The sequence below is a fragment of the Rana temporaria genome, chromosome 1, assembly GCF_905171775.1.
Source record: "Rana temporaria chromosome 1, aRanTem1.1, whole genome shotgun sequence".
In the NCBI taxonomy this organism is placed as follows: Eukaryota; Metazoa; Chordata; class Amphibia; order Anura; family Ranidae; genus Rana; species Rana temporaria.
This window is the reverse complement of record NC_053489.1, coordinates 257,096,590-257,120,273: the sequence shown is the minus strand read 5'-3', so window position 1 is coordinate 257,120,273 and position 23,684 is coordinate 257,096,590. Positions and strand designations below refer to the sequence as shown.

Here is a 23,684-nt window from a genome sequence, read left to right as displayed (position 1 = left end):
ATTAGGGGGAGGAGAGGGAGAGGAAATTTGGAGTGGAAAGCTGCTATTTGAGCATTTTACAAGCATTTTTCTGCTTAAGTCAGGCATTTCTACAGTACATCCGGAAAGCACTTCACTTTTTTCCACATTTTGTTATGTTACAGCCTTACTCCAAAATGGATTACATTTATTATTTTTCTCAAAATTCAACAAACAATACTCCAGAATGACAACGTCAAAGAAGTTTGTTTGAAATCTTTGCAAACTTATTAAAAAAAAAAAATTATAAAAAAATCCCATGTACACAAGTATTCACAACCTTTGCTCAATACTTTGTTGGAGCACCTTTGGCACCAATTACAGCCTCAAGTCTTTTGGAGTATGATGTTACAGGCTTGGCACACCTATTTTGGGGCAGTTTCTCCCATTCTTTTTTGCAGGACCTCTCAAGCTCCATCAGGTTGGATGAGGATCGTCGGTGCACAGCCATTTTCAGATCTCTCCAGAGATGTTCAATTGGGTTCAAGTCTGGGCTCTGGCTGGGCTACTCAAGGACATTCACAGAGTTGTCCCATAGCCACTCCTTTGTTATCTTGGCTGTGTGCTTAGGGTCATTGTTGGAAGATGAACCTTCGCCCCCGGTCTGAGGTCCAGAGTGCTCTGGAGCAGGTTTTCATTAAGGATGTCTCTAAACATTGCTGCATTAATCTTTCCCTCAATCCTGACTAGTTCTCCCAGTTCCTGCCACTGAAAAACATCCCCACAGCATTATGCTACCACCACCATGCTTCACTGTAGGGATGGTTTTGACCTGGTGATGAGCGGTGCCTGGTTTCCTCCAGACATGACGCTTGCCATTCAGGCCAAAGAGTTCAATCTTTGTTTCATCAGACCAGAGAATTTTGTCCTTCAGGTGCCTTTTGGCAAACTACAGGCGTCATGTGCCATTTACTGAGGAGTGGCTTCCGTCTGTCCACTCTACCACACAGGCCCGATTGGTGGAATGCTGCAGAGATGGTTGCTCTTCTGAAAGGTTCTCTTCCCACAGAGAAATGCTGGTGCTCTGTCAGAGTGACCATTGTTTTTTTGGCCACCTCCTTGACTAAGGCCCTTCTCCCTTGATCGCTCAGTTTGGCCAGGCGACCTGCTCTAGGAGAAGTCCTGGTGGTTCCAAACTTCTTCCATTTACAGATGAAAGAGGCCACTATCCTCATTGGGACCCGTAATGCCGCAAAAAAAATTCTGTACCCTTCCCCAGATCTGTGCCTCGATACAATCCTGTCTTGGAAATCTACAGACAATTTCTTGGACTTCAAGGCTTGGTTTGTGCTCTGACATGCATGGTTAACTGTGGGACCTTAAGATGTGTGCCTTTCCAAATATTGTCCAATCAACTGAGTTTACCACAGACGGAATCAAGTTGTAGAAACCTCTCAAGGATGATCAGTGGAAACAGGATGCACCTGAGTTCAATTTCGAGTGTCATGGCAAAGGCTGTGAATACTTATGTACCTTTTTATTTTTTTTGTTTTTTTATTTTAAAATAAAAATTTGCAAAGATTTCAAACAAACTTCTTTCACGTTGTCATTATGGGTTATGGTTTGTAGAATTTTGAGGAAAATAAAGGATTTGACCAATTTTGAAATAAGGCTGTAACATATCAAAAATGTGGAAAAAGTCAAGCACTGTAAATACTTTCCGGATGCACTGTATTGAAGTCTATGGGGCCAAAAATGCTTGCAAATCTGCCAAAAAGAAGCTCATGTATTTTTTTGAGCTTTGGCATTTTGCTCCAGGTGACAGAATGCTCATATGTGAACAGGGGTCATTGAAATGAATGGAATTTCGCTTGTTGGGCCTTTTGGATCTTCAGAGCTAAGCATTTTACAAGCTGAAAATTGCTTAGGTGTGAACGGGGCCTAATAGAAGAGGAAAATGTAGAAGCTGGGAAACGCAACCAAAAAAAGTGCACAGCAGTTAGGGGAGGAGCGTTTGGGCTGATAAAACGTGCATTTACGTGCATACACGCCTGTATAGTACACTGCTTTTACTACGTTTTTTAAGCAGCTTTTCTCCTGCCAAGAGAAAAGGCTTTCAAAGGAAGTGCTCAGTGTGCATGAGGCCGGTTCAGCAGGGATCAGCCAAATTTGAATCTATTAATGGGTGGTCTGGTCATACACAAGTTGGTCTGTTAACTTGTGTACAACCAGCCTGTTGGAATATTTTGTCTCGATCAGTGCCACTAGCTATACCTGGCGGTGCTGATCAGTGTATTCTAACAGCAGGGAAATCTCCCCGCCATCAGAATATAAAGGCTCAGCAGGAGAATTCCCCCATCCACATTGAGTGTGTGGATGGGTGAATCGAGCCATTTTCTTTTGTTGAAAAAAAAAAAAAAAAAAAAAAAGGAAGACAAAACTCATGTATGGCCAGCCAAGACACACATAGATAAGCATGTTTCAATAAACCCATAAAAAAAAAAAAAAAAAAAAAAGAGAAAAACCCTTGCATGAAAATATTTCAAATCCAAGTTAGAGGGAAGTTAGATTATACCTTAAGTGTTCTACGGTTTTGCTCTCGGTCATACACGTACACACATCCATCGTTGGCTCTGTGGAAAAAGTGCATAGATATTGCTGAAGACCAAATATAATAATACAATTTCCAGACATGTACAGAATTTGGTTTTTAATTCAACCTATAATATGTGTGGTTATATATATTCTTATTAACCTTCCATTTTAATGCCTTTCACTTCAAATAACTACTTACCCACCAAGCACTTCCCGTCCATCAGAAGACACAGTAAGAGAGAAAACAGCAAAACGCCGTTCTGAGGGACTGTAGATAAAAAGGAAATAAAATATTACAGATTAAATTCAATTTTAGGTACTATACAGGTGTACAGTAAATTATAAATGTAATATCTCCAAATCTAATGCCGCATACACACCATCACTTTATGTGAAGAAAAAAAACAAAATTTTCTGTGAAGTAAAAAACGACGTTTTTGAAACTTCAATTTTCAAAGACGAAGTTGCCTACACACCATCGTTTTTCTCACAATGTTCTAGCAAAGCGAGGTTACGTTCCACCACATTTTTCCATTGAAGCTCGCTTCATAAGTAGCTTCTGGGCATGCGCGGATGAAAAAACGTCGCTTTAAACGACGTTTTTGCTACACACGGTCAATTTCTGTGAAGTAAAAGTTGACATTTTGAAAAACGACACATGAAATTGAAGCATGCTTCAATTTTTTTTGGTAGTTTTTTAGAAGACATAAAACAACGTTTTCCCCCACACACGGTCAATTAAAGTGACGTTTTTAAAAACGTCATTTTTTTTCATCACATAAAACGACCGTGTGTACGCGGCATTAGAGAAACCGCACTAAAACAAATATGCAGGTTTACACTGCAGAGTTCATTCTGAAAATGATGGAGGTCTGGCTTTCATGCCGTTCCATTGACTGCATACTTATTTTCAGGTCATTGACATAAAAACATTGCAATTAGAGGCAGCCAAGAAACTAGCATTTTCCATTAGCAGGTCAGTCAATGGATGCCTACATTTTTTTTTCAGTGCAGCTTTCATTTAAGGTTATTACCAGAGATCCAGTGCAGTGTGTGATTCCGGCTCGCCATATATGTTGCAGACATGAACTAAAATGAGATAAAAAAGAGATTTTTAATACAGCTTACCTGTAAAATCTTTTTCTTGGAGTACATCACGGGACACAGAGCGGCATTCATTACTATATGGGTTATATGGAGTACCTTCAGGTGATGGACACTGGCAATCTCAAAAACAGGAAGTGCCCCTCCCTATATAACCCCCTCCCATAGGAGGAGTACCTCAGTTTTGTAGCAAGCAGTATGCCTCCCAAAATGGTCCCCAAAAGAGGGGTGGGAGCTCTGTGTCCCGTGATGTACTCCAAGAAAAAGATTTTACAGGTAAGCTGTATTAAAAATCTCTTTTTCTTTATCGTACATCACGGGACACAGAGCGGCATATTCATTACTATATGGGATGTCCCAAAGCAATGCTTACAATGAGGGGAGGGAGAACATCTTCCTAAGACAAAAGGATTTAATTTAGAGATATACTCAAATCATAATAAATCCAACTTAGTTGAGAAAAAATAAATTTTTAAATTTAACTCAAAAGGGAGCCCCCCGGAATCCGAGGGTCTCAAACTGCAGCCTGCAGCACTGCCTGCCCAAAGGCTGTATCCGTATTCCTTCTTACGTCCAACTGGTAGAATTTTGTAAACGTGTGGACAGAAGACCAGGTTGCCGCCTTGCAAACTTGAGCCATAGAGATCTGGTGGTGTGCTGCCCAGGAGGCGCCCATGGCCCTAGTAGAATGAGCCTTTAATGATAACGGAGGAGGCAACCCTTTCAAGCCGTAGGCCTGAGTGATTAACTGTTTAATCCACCTCGAGATGGTGGACTTTGCAGCTGCCTGCCCCTTCTTGGGCCCATCCGCTAAAATGAACAACACATCTGTTTTCCGGATCTTCTCTGTAGCTTTAAGATAGGCCTTCATGGCCCTGACAATATCCAAGGTATGCAGCAACCCTTCCTTTCTGGAAGTAGGTTTAGGAAAGAAGGATGGTAATACCAAATCCTGGTTTAGATGAAAACTGGATATAACCTTCGGTAGGAAGGAAGGATGAGGGCGGAGAACGACCCTGTCCTTATGCAAAATAAGATATGGTTCCTTACAGGATAAGGCTGCCAGTTCCGATACTCTTCTGGCGGAAACTATGGCGACCAAAAATACTAACTTCCTTGTCAGTAAAACCAAAGGAATTTCAGCCAACGGCTCAAAAGGTTGTTTCTGTAAACTTGACAGAACAAGATTTAGATCCCACGGACAAAGCGGGGATTTAACTGGAGGATTAATACGTAAGACCCCTTGAAGGAAGGTCTTAACTAGCGAGTGGGTGGCCAGCGGCCGCTGAAACCACACTGACAAAGCTGAAATCTGTCCTTTGATTGTGCTTAATGCCAGTCCTTTATCCACTCCTAGCTGGAGAAAACTTAATACTCTATCGATGGTAAACTTGCGAGAAAGCCATCGCTTGGACTCACACCAGCCTACATAGGCCTTCCAGACCCTGTAATAAATCACCCTAGAGACCGGTTTCCTGGCTCTGATTAGGGTAGAGATTACTTTCTGAGACAGACCTCTACCCCTGAGAATCAGGGATTCAGCTTCCAGGCCGTCAAATTTAGATGCCGTAAGGCAGGGTGGAGGATCGGACCTTGCGATAGCAGGTCTGGCCGTAGAGGAAGAGTCCAAGGGTCTCCCACTACCATCTTTAGGATTAGTGAATACCATGCCCTTCTGGGCCATGCTGGAGCTACCAGGATGACTGGTATGTGCTCCACCCTGATCCTGCGCAGCAGGCGGGGTAGTAACTGGAGCAGGGGAAATACATAAAGTAGTCTGAACTGATGCCAAGGGCAAACCAGCGCATCGGTTCCGCAGGCCATCGGATCCCTTGAGCGGGATATGAACCTGTCTAGCTTCTTGTTGAGTCTTGATGCCATGACGTCCACGTCCGGCACTCCCCATCTCTGGCAGAGTGTCTGAAAGACCTGTGGATGTAGAGACCATTCCCCCGGCAACAGAGTCTGGCGACTTAAAAAGTCCGCCTGAAGGTTGTCCACTCCTGGAATGAATATCGCCGATATGCAGGGCACATGAGCTTCTGCCCATAGGAGAATCAAGCTCACCTCTCTCTGAGCGGCTTGACTCTTGGTTCCCCCTTGGTGATTTATGTATGCCACTGCCGTGGCATTGTCCGATTGAATTCTCACCGGGAACCCCTGCAACTTGGACGTCCAAGCCCTGAGGGCTAGTCGAGCAGCTCTGAGTTCCAAGATGTTGATGGGCAATTGCTTCTCTGGCTTTGCCCAAGTGCCTTGGCGAGTGCAACCATCCAAAATTGCTCCCCAGCCTGTTAGGCTGGCGTCTGTGGTTACTATCTTCCAAGCCACTGGGCTGAAAGACTTCCCCTTCAGTAGATTCTGAGGGTCTAACCACCAACACAGACTTTGTCGGACTCTTGATGAGAGCGGCAAAGGGATATCTAAGGCCTGTGGCCTCCTGCTCCAGGCTGACAGGATGGCTGCCTGGAGGATGCGAGTGTGGCTCTGGGCGTACGGTACCGCCTCGAATGTGGCCACCATCTTGCCTAGTAACCGCATACATAGGCGAACAGTTGGTTCCTTCTTGTTTAGAACCAGTAGAATTAATTCCTTGATGGCTTTGACTTTTATCAGAGGCAGAAACACCCTCTGTTGTTCTGTATCTAATCTCATGCCGAGATATTCCAACTGCCTTGTGGGCTGGAATGCTGATTTTTCTCGATTTAGGACCCAGCCGAACCTCTCGAGGTACTGAACTGTGAGGGCCACTGCTTGTTTCAAGCCAGGAGACGAGTGATCTATGACTAGGAGGTCGTCCAGGTATGCTAGGATTGTGACCCCTTGAATCCTTAGATTGGCTAGGATTGGAGCTAGGACCTTCGTGAACACCCGGGGGGCCGTAGCCAACCCGAAGGGAAGCGCCATGAATTGGAAATGACGTAGAGCCACCGAGAAGCGTAGAAATCTTTGATGTGGCTGGTAAACTGGAACATGAAGGTAAGCATCCTTTATGTCTATGGATGCCATAAAATCGTCCTTCTGAAGTGCGGCAACTGCTGACCGCACGGATTCCATCCGAAATGAGCGGACCTTTAGGTATGCATTTACCATTTTTAAGTCCAAAATTGGCCTGACATCGCCGTTGGGCTTTGGGATAATGAATAGGTTGGAGTAGAAACCTAGCCCCTGTTCTTGGACTGGTACCTCTACTATTACCTCCTGAGAGAGTAGATGATTCAATGCCGCTATTAATGCGGCTCCCTTCTTCGGATCGTTTGGTACTCTTGACTCCTGAAAATGAGGAGGAGGAAACTTTAGGAAGTCTAGTTTGTAGCCTGTAGCCACGGAGGACCGTACCCATTTGTCGGGAATGCTGGCCTCCCAAACCTCTGTAAAGAGACGCAGTCTTCCCCCCACCTTCGAGGGTGGGGGCGCCCCTTCATAAGGCCGGCTTGGGGGCTGGCTTTGCTGGCTTGCGAAACCACTGCTTCTTGCCTGCGCCGGCCTGTCCCTGCGACTTGTTAAAATTTGCTTTCGCAGGAGGCCGTCGATACTGTTTGGTATTGGAGGGCCCCTGCCCAGGGGAGTACTGTCGTTTAAACGCAGGCCCCCGAAACTTCCTCTTGGTGGGCAAAAGAGTACTTTTTCCGCTTGAAATGGTCTGGATGTATTTGTCCAGGTCTTCTCCGAAGAGTCGTCCTCCATGGAAGGGAAACCCTACCAGGAGCTTCTTGCATGGGGGCTCTGCCTCCCAGCTCTTTAACCATAAGAGTCTTCTCATATGGATAAGGGATAATGATAGGCGTGACGCTTGCTGGATCGAATCCTTAATCGCATCTACCGTAAATCGTATGGCCCTAGGGACGTCCGAAAATTCTTCTGCCTGCTGGGCAGGAATAAGTTTAAGCATCTGCTTAGCTTGATCCGATAATGCTTGCGCAACCCCAATTGCAGCCACAGCTGGCTGCACTACTGCCCTTGCAGTAGTGAAGGAGGTTTTCAGTAGCGTTTCCAAGCGTTTATCAACCGGATCCTTGAACACCTGTATGTTTTCTACAGGGCATGTTAAAGACTTGTTAACACATGAGATGGCTGCGTCTACAGCCGGGGCTGCCCATCTCTTGGAAAATTTCTCTTCCATAGGATATAAGGCAGAGAATCTCTTTGGTGGTACAAAGATTCTATCTGGCTTGGCCCAATCTTGGAACATAACTTCCTCTAGTAGAGGATGGATCGGAAAAACCGCATTGGTTTGAGGCGCTCTTAGTGAGCCCAAAGCTGAGACCGTTGATACTTGGAGATCTGGTACTGGCAAGTTGAACGTCCTATGGACCAAGTCTGTTAAAACTTGAACCCACCAGCTCTCCCCTTGGGAGGCTGCGCCAGACTCCTCCGTACCCGGATCCTCGATCCCTGAACCTACTTGGTCCTTGTCCAAGAGGTCTTCCCATTCCTCTGCGGAAGGGACCTCCTCATCTGAGGGTTCACGCTCGGGCGACGGAGATCTATTCCGTTTTCTGCCCCGCATAGCCTTGGCTATCATTTTTTCCATTCTTTTTTCCATCTCCTTTAGAGAGGTGGACAGTACCTCGTCCGTGACCACCCTAGGGTTGGACTGACCCGTGCCAGCTCCAGCCCCAGATCCCGATGGTCTCACCAAGGCTTCTTCTGGGGAAAGTAGCGGTAAGACTTTGTCCGAGACCCCGGACCCTCTGGGGGAATCCCCACCTTTTGTACCCTCCGAACCAGATGCCATGGTACAATACCGAGGTACGCCCGCTACTTAATGGTGTTTTGGGAAAATAAATAGTTGTTGCCCACAAACCCTTTCTGGGGAAAAAAATGCCTTTCCTTATTAATCTTGGTTTGTTTCTTTTTTTTTTTTTAAACCAAAGAAAGAAAAACCATTCTGTCCCCCTTAGTAGTATTTGCCAATAAAAACTGCTGAAAAGAAAAAGAAAAAAGAAACCCTATCTTTAGGGTAAAGACAGTCTGTTTGAAGACTGTAATACTTTTCTTTGGCCACTGTGTGTCCTCGGCGCCCCACTCTGCCGCTCTGGTCCTTCCTCTCTCAGTTCCAACACATCACTGAGGTGGGAACTCTTTTGGAAGGGCCGCCCCTTCCTTTTACCTACGGGCCCGCCCTTCCCCTTCAGAAAAACGGCGCGAAATTGCGCCCATATCACGGGGACGCGCGCCCGCCGCAGGGGGGGGGGGGGGGGGGGAGAGGCTGATCCTGCCGTCCAGGCCAGGATCCACAGAGCGGCATTTATCTTTCTGCAGCAACCGCCTGGACCTCTCTGAGCAGGCTTGCAGGTAAGAGCATTCACTCTCTACATAAGAAACCTCAATAGATTCCCAGGGGCTTCTCCTAAAGAGAATTGTCACTATACACACAGGCCCTTTTCAATGCTACTAGCACCAGTTGCAATACTACCAGGGAGGTCACAATTATGGGGATTATACACATATAGAGTCATCCTATCTTTAAGATATGTGACTCACCTTGCCAGATGCAGCGCATAAACCATAGGCATGTCCCGCTGTGACCTTCCCCCAGACAAAACCTGCTGCGAACCAAGTTCCGCAAGTTTCCCCTTCACTTACCTGCTCCATGCCGCAGGACTTTGCACAGCAAGAGGTCCAATCTTCCCCCATCTCCGTGGGGCGTCTAGACCTTCAGGCCCTGGGTTCCTATGAAGGATCCACTGTCCTGGGCCCATATAGCACCCTGGCAACAGAAACATTAGGCCCCCAAAGGTTTCTAAGTTCTGGGCCCAGAGTCCAGCTCTCTGTGACAGAAAGCATTATGGGCTATACCCCAATGGTTTGGGGTCCGGTTACTGACCACTTTAGCACTGAGGCCTTTGGACAGAACCGGTTAGCCCACCTTAATCCCAAGGATGTGGAGGCAAGCTAAACCATGACCAACACCTAAGACACTGGCGTAAAAACTGAGGTACTCCTCCTATGGGAGGGGGTTATATAGGGAGGGGCACTTCCTGTTTTTGAGATTGCCAGTGTCCATCACCTGAAGGTACTCCATATAACCCATATAGTAATGAATATGCCGCTCTGTGTCCCGTGATGTACGATAAAGAAATGGTAGATCATAACATACATAGCTGGCTTATACAACTGTAGGAGTAAAATACCATCTCAGTGTTAAAGTCAAACCTGGCAACTAATTTATGTATACACTGATGTTTTTAGTTCTTATCATTATGCTTGTGGCATTCATCCAAACATAGCATGTTTCAGGAGACATTGCTGGAAATGGCAGCAGAGGATTGGAGTCAATTGGAGTCAGAACGTCTTCAAAAATAACTGAATTTTTACATAATTTCCCTCAATTGACAGAGACTGGTAGAGAGGGTACGTGCTGACGTCACCACGCAGTGTACTAGGAGGACGGGCTTCTGTTGTTTGCCGACCGGCTTTGCTTTTACATGCAACTTTTAAACATACTAAATGTAAGTGCAATACTTTTTTTATAAATGAAATCGATTAGACTGTATTACACTGTGGTCAGTCTTTTTTCTGGGTCAATTAATGAGTGTGGTGGTCATGGACTCCATCCTGTGGGACACGGCCAGAGATCGCCTGTGCAAGCTAAAGGCCTTGGTTGGGTTATAGCCACATGCCTTTTTTGCTTGCCATCCGGTAAGCAGGTTTTTCTTAAGATGGCAGGGAACTTTTTAGTTGGATTCATTGTGGTGCCACTGGGAAGAGCATTCATTCCATCCTATATGTTGATTAATAACATGCTGTTTCAATAAAGATTTTTTCCTGCAATATGTGGGAATATGTGGGACTATTTAGCGCAGTTTCTATCATTTTCTATCTATTATTGTGTGCATCTCACTTCAAGCTGCTGCTTCTTTTTATATGTATGTTTTATCTATAGTGATACACTAGTGCGGTTTCTTGCCCAATAATGTTTTAGGGTCAGTTCACACCAAACGCAGTTCCGGTCAGTTTCTGCATGGGAATCTGACTGCATGGTGCCAACTAGAGCCATTGGAATACATGGAAAACACTGTGCATGCATTTTTAGCACAGAAAAAATGCGCACGGAACTGAACGGAACTGCGTCTGGTGTGAACTGGCCCTTACACTATGTAAAAAACAAACAAAAAAACAAAACAAACATAAAACCAGAAAACTATAAAAAAATTAAAATAAAAAAAAAATCAGCATGCAATGACCCATATTTTTTGTTGTTGACCTCATGCTAATTAATATATATATACACATTGGTTATAAGTGGTTCTGGCACATGGAAAAATCTAGAGCAGAAAAAAATCTGCAACAAAAAACAAGTAAGAAAAAAAGGGCCACTATATATACACACATACATAAAATTCTGCATGTATGTTTATGGTAAGGGGGGCAGGCTTAAGGGCCCTTTCACACGTGCGGACCGTATGTCCGCATTTTCATCCATCGGTTGCGAATGAAAACGGGACATACATTGGTCCCTATGTGATTACGGGCGTCAGCGGATGACCATCCGCTGACACCCGTAATCGTCCGCCTCCACAAAGATCCGCATTTGCGGACGGAAGAAAATCCTATTTTTCTTCCGTCTGCCGGATCGGATGAACACGGACATACGGTTCGTGTTCATCCGATCCCCCATAGGGGAGAGCGGAGGAAAGACAGGGCGGTCCCTGCACAGTGTGCGGGGAACGCCCTGTCAGCTGCCAGCTCAGCTGGGATTTTACGGAGGATCCCCGCTGAGCTTTTGCGGACACACGGAGCGGATCATTACTGATCCGCCCGTGTGAAAGGGCCCTAACTGATATCGTCAGTGGAAAATCCATGTATGACCCAGGAACAGCAATAAACAAATACAACATCAATAAACAAACAAATAAACAAAGCATCTGATTGTCTGAGTCACTAACTAAACTTCATTTCTGAATAAGGCCCCCTTTCACACAGGGCGGATCAGTAATGATCCGCCCCGTAAACCTCCACTTGCTCAGCGGAGATCGCTCCGTTGATCCCCGCTGAGCCAGCGGATGACAGGGTGGTCCCCGCACACTGTGCAGGGATCGCCCTATCTTTTCTTCGCTCTCCCCTATGGAGGGATCAGATGAAAATGGACCGTCTGTCTGTGTTCATCCGATCTGATCCGAAGACGGAAGGAAAAATAGGGTTTTCTTCCGTCTGCAGAATCGGATCATTGCGGAGGCGGGCAAGATCGGGTGTCAGCAGATGTTCATCCGCCGACATCCGTGATCTCATAGGGACCAGCGTATGTTCCTTTTTAGTCCGCAAATGGATGGATGAAAAAGCGGACATACGGTCCACAGGTGTGAAAGGGGCCTAAGGCTCAGTTCACACTGCTGCGACTGCAACTTCCTTCAGACTTGATCTGACTTGGATGCCATTCAGGAGCCTGTACAGGGGCTGAAATCGCAACCAAAATGGACCAAGGTCCAGGAAGCTTTTCTAAAGTCGGAGCGACTTATATCAGTTAAGACGGCGATCATAGGAAAACATTGGATTTAACATGAGAGAGTGGGTAACCGCTCAAAGAGAACCAGGTAATCTGATTCCTGTGGTCCAAACCAAGGGTGCAGGCAGTGCAATCAAAATGCAGGTTAGGATGAAGGAAAAAAGCTGGGACAGCCGCACTCCAAAAAAACTCCTCCTTTAATTAAAAATCACAAAATACATGCCACAGCAAAAAACAGCACAACAAAAGAAAAGCTGACGTATCACACTATGCCTTAGTGCTTCTTCATAGCTAGCTATGAAGAAGCACCAAGGCATAGTGTGAAACGTCAGCTTTTCTTTTGTTGTGCTGTTTTTTGCTGTGGCATGTATTTTGTGATTTTTAATTAAAAGGAGGAGTTTTTTTGGAGTGCGGCTGTCCCAGCTTTTTTCCTTCATCCTAACCTGCAATTGGATTTAACATGTCATGCAACTTGGGGTCTCACAAGTTGGATCCCCTGTTTACAACTAACTGCCCATAAAGAAGGCCTGCTCAGGCCCCATACACACGAGAGGATTTATCCGCAGATGCGGTCCAGCGGACCGTATCCGCGGATAAATCCTCTCGAGGATTTCAGAGGATTTCTATGCGATGGCGTGTACACACCATCGCATTTAAATCCGCGCTGAAATCCTCTGCCGATGACGTGTCACGCCGTCGCCGCTATTATGACGCGGCGACGGGCGCGACGATGTCATATAAGGAATTCCACGCATGCGTCAAATCATTACGACGCGTGCGGGGAATCCCTTTGGACGGATGGATCCGGTAAGTCTGTACAGACGAGCGGATCCATCCGTTGGAATGGATTCCAGCAGATGGATTTGTTGTGCATGTCAGCAAATATCCATCTGCTGGAAATCCATCCCAGGGGAGATTTCTCTGCGGATAAATATCCGTTGGCGTGTACACACCATAGGATCTATCCGCAGAAACCCATTTGATGGGATTTATCTGCGGATAGATTCTATGGTGTGTATGGGGCCTCAGTGGGGATCGGCTGACAGATTCCCCGCTGAACAGGCAGACTCCAACGGAGCCTGTCCTGTGTGTAAGAGGCCTAACGGGTGCCCTCTAATGGGTTCCCCAAAAGACACAGGCAACTCTGGTATCTTTTTGGTGTTCAATCAGCACTCAACCTTTTCACCCAGCACCAGACTCTCATAGCAGAGAAAGAGAAAACTTTTAACATCAGTCAGTTTAAGGCCCCTTTCACATGTGCGGATCTGTTTTTAGGCATCCGCTTGCTCAGCGGGGATCGATCCGTTGATCCCCACTGAGCCGGTGGATGATTAGTCCGTCTCTGCACACTGTGCAGAAACGGACCAGTAAGATCTTCGCTCTCCTTCCGTTTCATTTGATCCGATCCGCCAGACAGATGTAAAATAGGGTTTGCATCCGTCACACTTTAGCGGAGAGGATCGGATCGGGTGTCAGCGGACATGTCACCGCTGACATTCGACGCTACATGGAGGTTCATGGAGTGCCCGTTCAGGTCCGCCTGATAAAACTGACAGGAGGATCTGAATGGTCTGCACGTGTGAAAAGGGCCTAAATGAGAAAAGGCCTGTAGACAGCTGAGACTAATTAGTGAGATTTGGCTAAGAGGCAAGATGTGGACACATCGGCACGATTTGACATGTCAAATCGCAGCCTATTGCCAGGCACTATGCCAATTGCTGCCATTTTTAATAGACATCTGTGCATGAACCCACACAAATGTTTTTCAAATCGCCAATGAACTCGCACGATTTCAAATCCGCATTTTCTGTGTGAACCAGGGCTTAGAAATGGAAGACTTATTTCACCAGAAGCGCTACAAAAGCCTCCGGGCTGCAGGAAAACAGCTCTTCACAATGTGTTGGTTAGAAAAACTAGGGGTGTGTGTGTGTGTACAGTGGTTAAAATAAATATTGAATACGTCACCATTTTTCTAGGTAAATATATTTCTAAAAGGTGCTATTGACATGAAATTTTCACCACACATTGGTACCAAACCAGGCAATCCATACATACAAAGAAACCAAAGCAAGTAAGTTCAGAAATTAAAGTTCGGAAGTAAACCCCATTTATGAAATCTAACTTGGGCACATATATATGTAGTGTTTACCCATCTCTCTCCAAAGCTCTAAGGCCTAGTACACACGAGAGGATTTATCCGCGGATACGGTCCAGCGGACCGTTTCCGCGGATAAATCCTCTCAAGGATTTCAGCGGATTTGGATCCGATGGAGTGTACTCACCATAGGATCGAAATCCCCTCGCGATGACGTGTTGCGCCGTCGCCGCGATGATGACGCGGCGACGAGCGCGACGCTGTCATATAAGGAATTCCACGCATTCGTCGAATCGTTACGACGCATGCGGGGGATCCCTTCCGACGGATTGATCCGGTGAGTCTGTACAGACCAGCGGATCAATCCGTTGGGATGGATTCAAGCGGATAGATTTGAAAGCATGTCTTCAAATTTTTATCCGCTTGAAATCCATCCCAGGGGATAAAAATCCGCGGAAACAGATCCGCTGGATTGTACACACCATAGAATCTATCCACTGAAACCGATCCGCTGAGATTTTTCAGCGGATGGATTCTATCGTGTGTACGGGGCCTGAGTCCTGTATCTTTCTGCTGCATTGATCCTCTGTTATCAGCATTGTAAATTCTGACAAGTTCTCTGACACAGAAGATAAAAGCAGCTGGAAATTTGTGTTAGGGAGGGAACTTAGAGATAGATTAGCAGAGAGCTTGTCTATTCAGACTGCAGCTCTGCAAGTTCCTTTGTTTGTCTGCCTATGTGGGGGGGTGGGGGTAGTAGTTTGCCTTTCTTCCAATCAGCTCACACCAGTGTATGCCCAGACTTCACACTCACTGCTGAGAGAGGAAGCAAAATTTCTAACAGGGTGTGCACTTTCCAAATAGTGTAGAAAGCTGAAGACTGCAGATATACATGTAAAACATATATATAGGGAGATTTGTTTCATCCCTATGTATTAGGGCTCGATCGATAATCGGTGCGGCCGATATTTATTTAAAAAACTGACCGATATTGCTTGAAGAGGTTTTACCAGGGTGATGCATGCAACTGCATGCATCACCCCGGTATCGTTCTTTAGATCGGATGGTCGGCTTTATTGTAATAACAACTGATGCCGCTTGGCTGTCATTACAAGCAGCGGGAGGGGACGCCCTCCCACCAATCGCCCGGGCTCTCCTTTCCCACCGGCACGGCTGAGCCACCAGCCCGCACGTCCGCCGGCTGGCCAGAAGACCCAAACAATGCCGATGCTGCATCCGGGTCTCGGATCTAGTAATCCAGAAGCAATGTCATGACATCACTTCCGGAATTACTGGCATCCTAAAGGCGCCAGTTTAAAAAAATAAAGGCGCAAGTATTCAAAAACGCTGATCTTGACGTTTTGAATACGTTGAAATGCATAGGAGGGGTCGGAGGTCTTATAGACCCTCGATCCCCTCATAAATAGTACCTTTCACATGCCTATTACTGTCACAAGGGATATTTACATTCCTTGTGACAGCAATAACAGAAATACATTTTTTTTTTTTTTTAAATGACAGCGTAAAAAAAAAAAAAAAAAAATACAATTTAAATGTACAAAAAAAAAAAAAAAATGGTATTGTATGTAAAACTATATATCGGTTGATCCCTACTGTGTATCATCGGAGGCTGTTCACTTCACTTGGTATATGTGAGGATTAACATCCACTTTAAGTTATGTGTAATAAAATGGAATGACACAAAGAAAAAGTATTGAAGAAAGAGAGGTGCAAAAGATAGATATAGATATACATTTACCTAGAAATGGTGATGCGATCAATACTTATTTTACCCGATCTATATTTCTCTGCATTTAGCGATCTCTTCACATTCAGTGTGTCACTATCAGATAGACAGAATTCAAAGGGCAATTTTCCCAATGCGGACACAGTCAGCAATTAAACAAGACAGAGGTTTTAATCCTTATCCACGCTGCCCAAAGTTAAAACAATTTTGCAGCTGGGCTTGAAATCTTAAGCAAAATATTACTGTGTCTGGCTACCTTCAGTGTTCATTCAATATAGCTTTTATGAATCAATTTATGATTGTCAGTTTACATGGGGAATATATATGTATATACAGATCTTAACCTTAGTCTTTACTAGATTTTTGTTTAACATCACCAAGTGATCTAATATAAAATAAAGTCCTTATATTCTCAAGCAAGTATTTACCGTTTGCCATTTGTGGAAAGTATAGATGTTCTTTCTTAAACTTTCTGCTATTTTCCCATGTGGGTGATGCAAAGTCAAATAAAATTATGGTATACTAAAAGACCATCACTCTGACATTGAATACTTGTTGAAGCGTACCTCAAGTGAATTACTGCTTTTCTAATTTGCTTTAGCCCAACTGAACTTTCATCTTAAAGTGAAAATAAAGTGTAAAACAAAAAAAATAAAAAACGTACCTGACTTTTCAAAATCTTTTTTACAATGTACACTGAGCTGGGAATGCGAAAAGCTCAGGGAACACTCTCTGCATGCCGGGATGAATGAACTCCTTCTCATATGCAGGAGTTACATCATTCCACAGCAGCCAATCAAGACTACTGAAGGTCTGGCACTAGGAAGAAGCCATGGAGAAGATGCTGCGACTGACCTTGCGCATGTCAGAGTGGAGGCAAGTATCTGCTTCTTTAATTCCTACTTTAAATTAGCTAAATACTTTCCAGTTGCATCATGTGTAAAATCTTAAGCTTCTCATGCATGTTACAGTAAAATCTTTGAACAATCAACCTTAGATTTACCAATTCTATGTAATATGAGGACCTACCTAAACTATCAATTCAATCTGTAACCACACAGGCCCCTGCACTACATAGTTGCTAGTAGATCTAAAGATTATACAGTCAGATTGTAATGTATGTGGTGATTTTTACAGTTTGTTTTCCTTAGAAAGAAGCTAAAGCCTGAGTAGAAAGGTCTGTCCCTTGTCAGCATGCTTCACAGAAGGACCCTTGTTCTTTGGATTGAAACAGTGGTCTCTCTGGATAGGACCAGCACACTCCCTGATAGGTCAGAGTTAGAACTCTCTAATAAGCAAGAGCATGAACTTTGTTGATTGCAGAATTTTATGTCCGACTCAGCAAGGGGCAGTGTCAGACTACTGCAGAGAGTTGATTTCTTTCTCACAGAGAGCAGGGGTCCTTCTCTACTGCATGCTGACAGTAGACAGGCAGGCTTTTCTTCTCAGGATGTGACTACCTTCTAAAAAACACAAACCGTCAGACCTAAAAATATTAACAAAATATTATATGAAAGTTTATTTATTTTTTCACTTTTTAACAACACTGATGAAGTAGGATGTTACCCTATTTACTCTCGATAGACAATGATATGAAATTCCAATCTTTATGTCCTCCCTACAAAATGATTAGCCCTGCTGACACATTTTTCTAAGCATAGATAGAAGAAAACAGTGTGTATACTGACTGTAGTCAGACCAGCTGGAGTACAAGAAGTGTCCTCCATCTGGAGTAAAAGCCACATCAAGCACACTCCATCCAACATCTCGTGCCCTCACAGTCCGGAACTTCTTGAAGGCGCCATACCGGCAGTCATAGAGGCGAATATTTTGATCTAAGACAAATCAAGAAAGTGTAAGCTACATGGGGGAACATAGGAAACCGATAAAAAAAAAAAAAGGAAAACATTAGTAATTTGAAGGTGTTGCACAGAACCTCAAAGCTCAAATTACAGGTATGGCTATTTTTGCAAAAATTACATTGGTCTATCTTAGACCAATGTAACTATGAATGTGCTATATCTGGCGATTCCTCATTGAAACTGGGCACCGCTAACGTAGTGGTTGACGGTAGCTTCCGGGTCCTGTGCTGAGCAGCTGCCCTGCTGCTTAGTAAACACAGGAGATCACTCGCACTGTCAGAGAACAGTTTTTACTTTTCTCAATGAATGCAAAGTATTCTCCAATTGGATGAAGAGAAGAGGCAGTGATGCCGCAATCTCCACCTCTTCCAATCAGAGAATGCTTTGGAGTGGTGCCTACTACAGTGATTTCCAGGGTCTATGGGTTCAACCAGGTATGGTACATGCATAGGAAAGTATTGATTGCGCTTACAGTAAAAAAGAAAAAAAAAAAAGAAAAACACTAACAAACAATCATATGAAACCAGTTAACATCAACTAATATTGTGACAGGAACACTCACTAAACTCCCACATACAGGTAAAAGCAATAATCAAAATAATTGTGTTGCGCTGTCAAAGTGCTAATACATTGATTATACAAACCATTAGCATAGGGATATTGCATAAAAATCGTCATGTGAAAATCTATTAATCAAAAAGTGTCCAATGATGATAATTCACTAAAGTGCACAGTGCAAAATCAGTCCAAATATAAAGTGAACAGTACAAGAAAATTCTTGACGTAAATGTGTATAAATCGCCCCCAATCTTCTTATGCAACCACATGCTGCGCCAAACGCAGGTGCACACCCAACCTACAAACTGTTTACCGACAGGTAAGACCTCAGATATAGAGGCCTGACCTCACCTTTTAGGAGAGATCCTTGCTGGGATGGATGGATGGCACACTTCAGGACACAGAATAAGGGCTCCTAAAACACTCAGCAGAAGAAGCTCAGGGGAATATAGAGATAAGGAAGGAACTCATAGTGTGATAGTATAAAACTCAATCAGTTTATTAAAAAAGAATACTACTCACAAAAGGCAGATAAAATCAGGCAAGTAGATAAATTAGCAGTCATCACTCAGAGTCTAGCGGGTGGGATTCTGTCACTGCTGTAGCTCAACCAGACATTTTTCATCCAATGGGGGTGTACTCCTATACCCCTGGATGAGGTCCCATTGGATGAAACATGTCGGGTTGAGCTACAGCGTTTTATACTACTACACTAGGAGTTTCTTCCTTATCTTTATATTCCCCTGAGCTTTTCCTGCAGAGTATTCTGGAAGCCCTTATTCTGTGTCCTGAAGTGTGCCATCCATCTATTACAGAAGGGATCTCTACTAAAAAGTGCAGCCAGGCCTCAATATCTAAGATCTTACCTGACGGTAAGCTGTTTGTGAGTTGGGTGCGCACCTGAGTGTGGAGCGGCATATGGTAGAGCTGCCCGATTCTGGCCAAAATGAGAATCATGACTCTTTTGCTTAGAATAAAGATCACGATTCTCAAAAAACACCACTTACCTAAAGGGGTTGATTTTGATTTTATAATTTGAGATAATGAACCATAATCCCTTGTTTACAGCATGATCCAGTTGGGGTAAACAGGGATTGTTAGTTACTTGTTTAACCACTTCCATACCAGGTACTTACGCAGCTTCCCGCCCAAGCCAATTTTCAGCTTTCAGCACTGTCGCACTTTGAATGGCAATTGCGCGGTCATGCTACACTGTACCCAAACAAAATTGGCGTCCTTTTTTCCCCACAAATAGAGCTTTCTTTTGGTGGTATTCGATCACCTCTGCGATTTTTTTTTTTTGCGCAACAACTAAAAAAAGGCTGAAAATTTGGAAAAAAAATTACGTTTTTATTTTTTTCTGTTAATTTTTTTGTAAATAAGTTTTCTCTTTCAATTACGGGCACTGATATGGCGGCACTAATGGGCACCGATGAGATGGCACTGATGGACATCGATGAGGTAGTACTGACGGGCACAGATGAGGTGGCACTGATTGGCGGCGCTGGTATGCGACACTGATGGGCACACATAGGCGGCACTGATGGGCACACATAGGCGGCACTGATGGGCACACATAGGCGGCACTGATGGGCACACATAGGCGGCACTGATGGGCACACATAGGCGGCACTGATGGGCACTCATGGGCGGCACTGGGCACTCATAGGCGGCACAGATGGGCACTCATGGGCGGCACTGATGGATACTTATGGGTGGCACAGATGGGCACTGATAGGTGGGCACTGGGCATGGATGGGCACTGTGGGGTGGCACTGGGGTGGCACTGATGGACACTGGGGTGGCGCTGATGGACACTGGGGTGGCGCTGATGGACACTGGGGTGGCAGCACTGATTTTTGTAAGGTTGCCAGTCAGTGCCCATTTGTGGGCACTGACTGGCATCTTTTTTTTTTTCTTTATGCTTTTTTTTTTTTTTTTTTCTGTCATTTTTTTTTTTTTTTTTTTCTGTCATTTTTTTTTTTTTTGCCCACCCTGGTGCTCCAGGGTGGGCATCCCTGGTGGTCCAGTGTGGCGATCCGAGGGGGGCTGCGCTGATAAACAATCAGCGCTAACCCCCCCTGTCAGGAGAGCCGCCGATCGGCTATCCTCTACTCGCGTCTGTCAGACGCGAGTGAGGAAGAGCCATCGGCGGCTCTTCCTGTTTACATCGTGATCAGCCGTGGTTGGACACGGCTGATCACGTGGTAAAGAGTCTCCGCCGGAGGCTCTTTACCGAGATCGGAGATGCAGGGTGTCAGACTGACACCCCGCATCACCGATCGCCGCGATGCGCGCCCCCACGGGCGCGCGCGGCATGAAATCCTGCAGGACGTTCTAGAACGTCCTGTCAGGATTTCATAACCACTTCCCGGACGTAAATCGGCCATAGGCCGGGCGGGAAGTGGTTAAGCATTTGACCATCATCCAACTGGACTAAGGCCCTATGTTGTTACTGTTTAGTGAAATGATAATTTGAGGCCTACCCAGGCACACTGTTGAACACAAAGTATGACTAAGAAACTGTTGTATTGTTATGACTTTTATTCGTGCTTTATTGTGTATCTTTGAAAAATACAATAAAAAATATTTGAAAAGAAAAAAACACCACTTACGAGACTGCGCAGCGCACTGATGCTGCTCCCCGCCCATGGCATTAGAAAACATCGGGACATCTGCTTGGCAATTTTGCGCCCCTCTGCGTCCCTTCAGGCTAGTCACTGGGCCTGACAACAGCCCAGGCACCAGGCTCCATTTTCTTCTCTCTCTCTCTCTCTCATGCATACACCTATATAATCAGTCCTCCCTATGTCACCATGCACCACCCACAGATCTACATTTTAAAATGGTTAATTTAAAAAAGAAAAATCTTTATCAAAATGTAAACTGAACAAGAAAAAATTATATATAAAATGTAGATCTGTGGGTGGTGCATGGTAACATATGAAGGACTGATTATATAGGTGTATGTGTGTGTGTGTGTGAGAGAGAGAGAGAGAGATATCCATCTATATGTATCAGGGCTTGACAAACCCCAGGTCGCAGAGTGGTGCATGGTGACATAGGGAGGACTGAGACTACTGGATGCGATTGTGCAGTCATAATGAAGCTCACATGTTAGAAAAAGAATGCCATGCCTACTCGGATCAATGCTGGCGTTTCCCAGCTGGGGTCTCAGACGAAGAAACGTGGTACCGCTCAGGCATCCACTGCATCATGCTCTCTGCTGATGTCAGTTCCGGTATTGGCGCCATCAATGACATTTGCGTTCCAACAACTTCTCCTCCGGTCTACACTACATCCCAGGACACCTGAAAATCGTGGTAATCCAGGCTGGAGATGGGGCGGGGGGATTTGAATCAAGCGAGATCATGATTCTTTTACGATTAATTGTGCAGCTCTAGCATATGGTTATACAAGAAGATTGGGGCAACATACACATTTACTTCAAGAAATGTCTTCCACTGTTCACTTTTTATTTGGATTGATTTTGCAGCATGCACTTTATTGAATTATCATCTCTGGACACTTGTTTATGAATTGATTTTCACGTGATTTTAATGCAATATCCCTAGCTAATAGCTTGTATTATAAATGCATTAGCATTTTGTTTGACAACACAATTACCGTATTTTGTTTATGGTACATGCAGAGTTACAATGGTCCAACCTAGATCAGTGTAGCTATGCAAAATAGTAATTTCTGAAATATGGCTTAATGGACTAATTCTCTTTCCCCCTTATAAATTATTTTACACTAGAGGTGCTTTTCGACACACAAATAAGCTGGAGGATCTCCCCCTAAATCAATTTATTTAAACCACTGACAGTCAAACACGTAAGTTGTTCTACCTATGCTTTTCTCAGAATATTTATTAGACGTTCCAGTGTTCTTAACGTGATGGAAAAGGTAACTGAGTGATATAGGTTAGGGTAGGCATTACTGGGTCAGAAGTTGGCATCTGATACGCAAAGACAGGTCTTCAGATGCCCTGGGCCAGTCTGGAACCTGTGTACTGCTGCACCCAATTTATACACGTTTTTACTCAAAAAGGCAACTTAGAAGTTGTTTGTGTGGATTCTGCATATGCTGTATTTGCAAATAAAGAAACATAATTTAACTATTTTTCATTGCTGCACACTAGGGATGGGAAGTGTGTTTTTTTGCAAAAGTAATTAGTCTGCAATCACTTGTTACTGTTTCTTTGTATTTTCTAAAGAGAAGCTACTTGGATAAGTAATGCCACCATTGTTCTGCAAACATCCAAACAGGTAATGTCTCCAGGGTTATTTTAGCATTTTCCTTCCGGTAACAGCAATCCTAATGCTATTGGGTATCCATGCAGACACTTATGTCTAAATACTCAAATCTAAAAGGTGAAGGTGAGGTGCTGCCTACAGCATTTATTCAAATTCTGGCAAGCCCAGTAGATGAGAAATACAATCTGGCTGCTAATTATGACACAGACACTTCCCAATACATTATGAGAACATATTACATGCACAGAAATTATAAACTCCATACAGGCAAATATCTGCTTAATTGTTACATCTAATTCTGCAAGTAAAAGAAGAGCATAGAACATAAAGGTGTGCAGTATGTAAACACATAAAACACAGGGAAGCGTAAGAGTTTCAAGAGGTCAAATTAACTTGAAATGCCTACAAAACTGTACACAGTATAGCAAAAATTAAGGAAACACTATACCCTGGCAGGCAGACATAAAGATTGAACCATCTCGAGAATATACTCCACAGAATGCCTTTTGGGAGTATAAATCTGTGGCAGACACATTGTTTGGCAGAAAACTGAAATGAAAGAGTTCAGAGTCAAAAGGGCTGCAGTAGTTGTGACGTAGATACACAGCAAATCATTTCTCTCCACATCAACTGAATATATGCTTACAAAAATACATTTTATTACTAATTTGATAACACTTACTTTGAAGTCATACGACATTGATCTCCGTGAGAAAAACCACACCTTCCCCGCACTCTCTTAAAAGAAGAAAACAAAACAAAGAAAGAAAGAATATTGGTCAAGTGCAATAATGAAATCACTCTCATTATCAATAGGAAAAAATATAATGGGCTATAGGCTGTAATTTTGAAAAATAATCTGGTATTACCAGAATCCTTTTTCAAGCTGATTTATAAGCTGTTCAGGCAATTTATCTAGAAAAGTTAAATGTCTAAAATACCCTACTCAATTATTCAAAAGCATAGATCCAATGGGGGGACAGGATTTCCAAATATACATAACTACTATAGAGCGGCTATCCTAGATCAAATGAAGGCCTGGTTCGAACCAGAATCC

General features: G+C 44.2%; 1 protein-coding gene across 3 annotated transcripts in view; it reads right to left on the bottom strand.

Moving 5' to 3' along the window:
• Positions 1 to 23,684, bottom strand: part of DCAF11 (DDB1 and CUL4 associated factor 11) — a 53,017-nt gene that overhangs the window by 10,569 nt on the left and 18,764 nt on the right. For all 3 annotated transcript variants that reach the window (XM_040354571.1, XM_040354579.1, XM_040354585.1), the window contains 6 exons: positions 23,310 to 23,365; positions 23,076 to 23,176; positions 17,637 to 17,783; positions 3,588 to 3,642; positions 2,753 to 2,821; positions 2,534 to 2,591 (listed from right to left, as the gene is read on the bottom strand). In XM_040354571.1, coding sequence (XP_040210505.1) covers positions 2,534 to 2,591; positions 2,753 to 2,821; positions 3,588 to 3,642; positions 17,637 to 17,783; positions 23,076 to 23,176; positions 23,310 to 23,365 — 486 coding nt within the window. The remainder of the gene's footprint in view (positions 1 to 2,533; positions 2,592 to 2,752; positions 2,822 to 3,587; positions 3,643 to 17,636; positions 17,784 to 23,075; positions 23,177 to 23,309; positions 23,366 to 23,684) is intronic.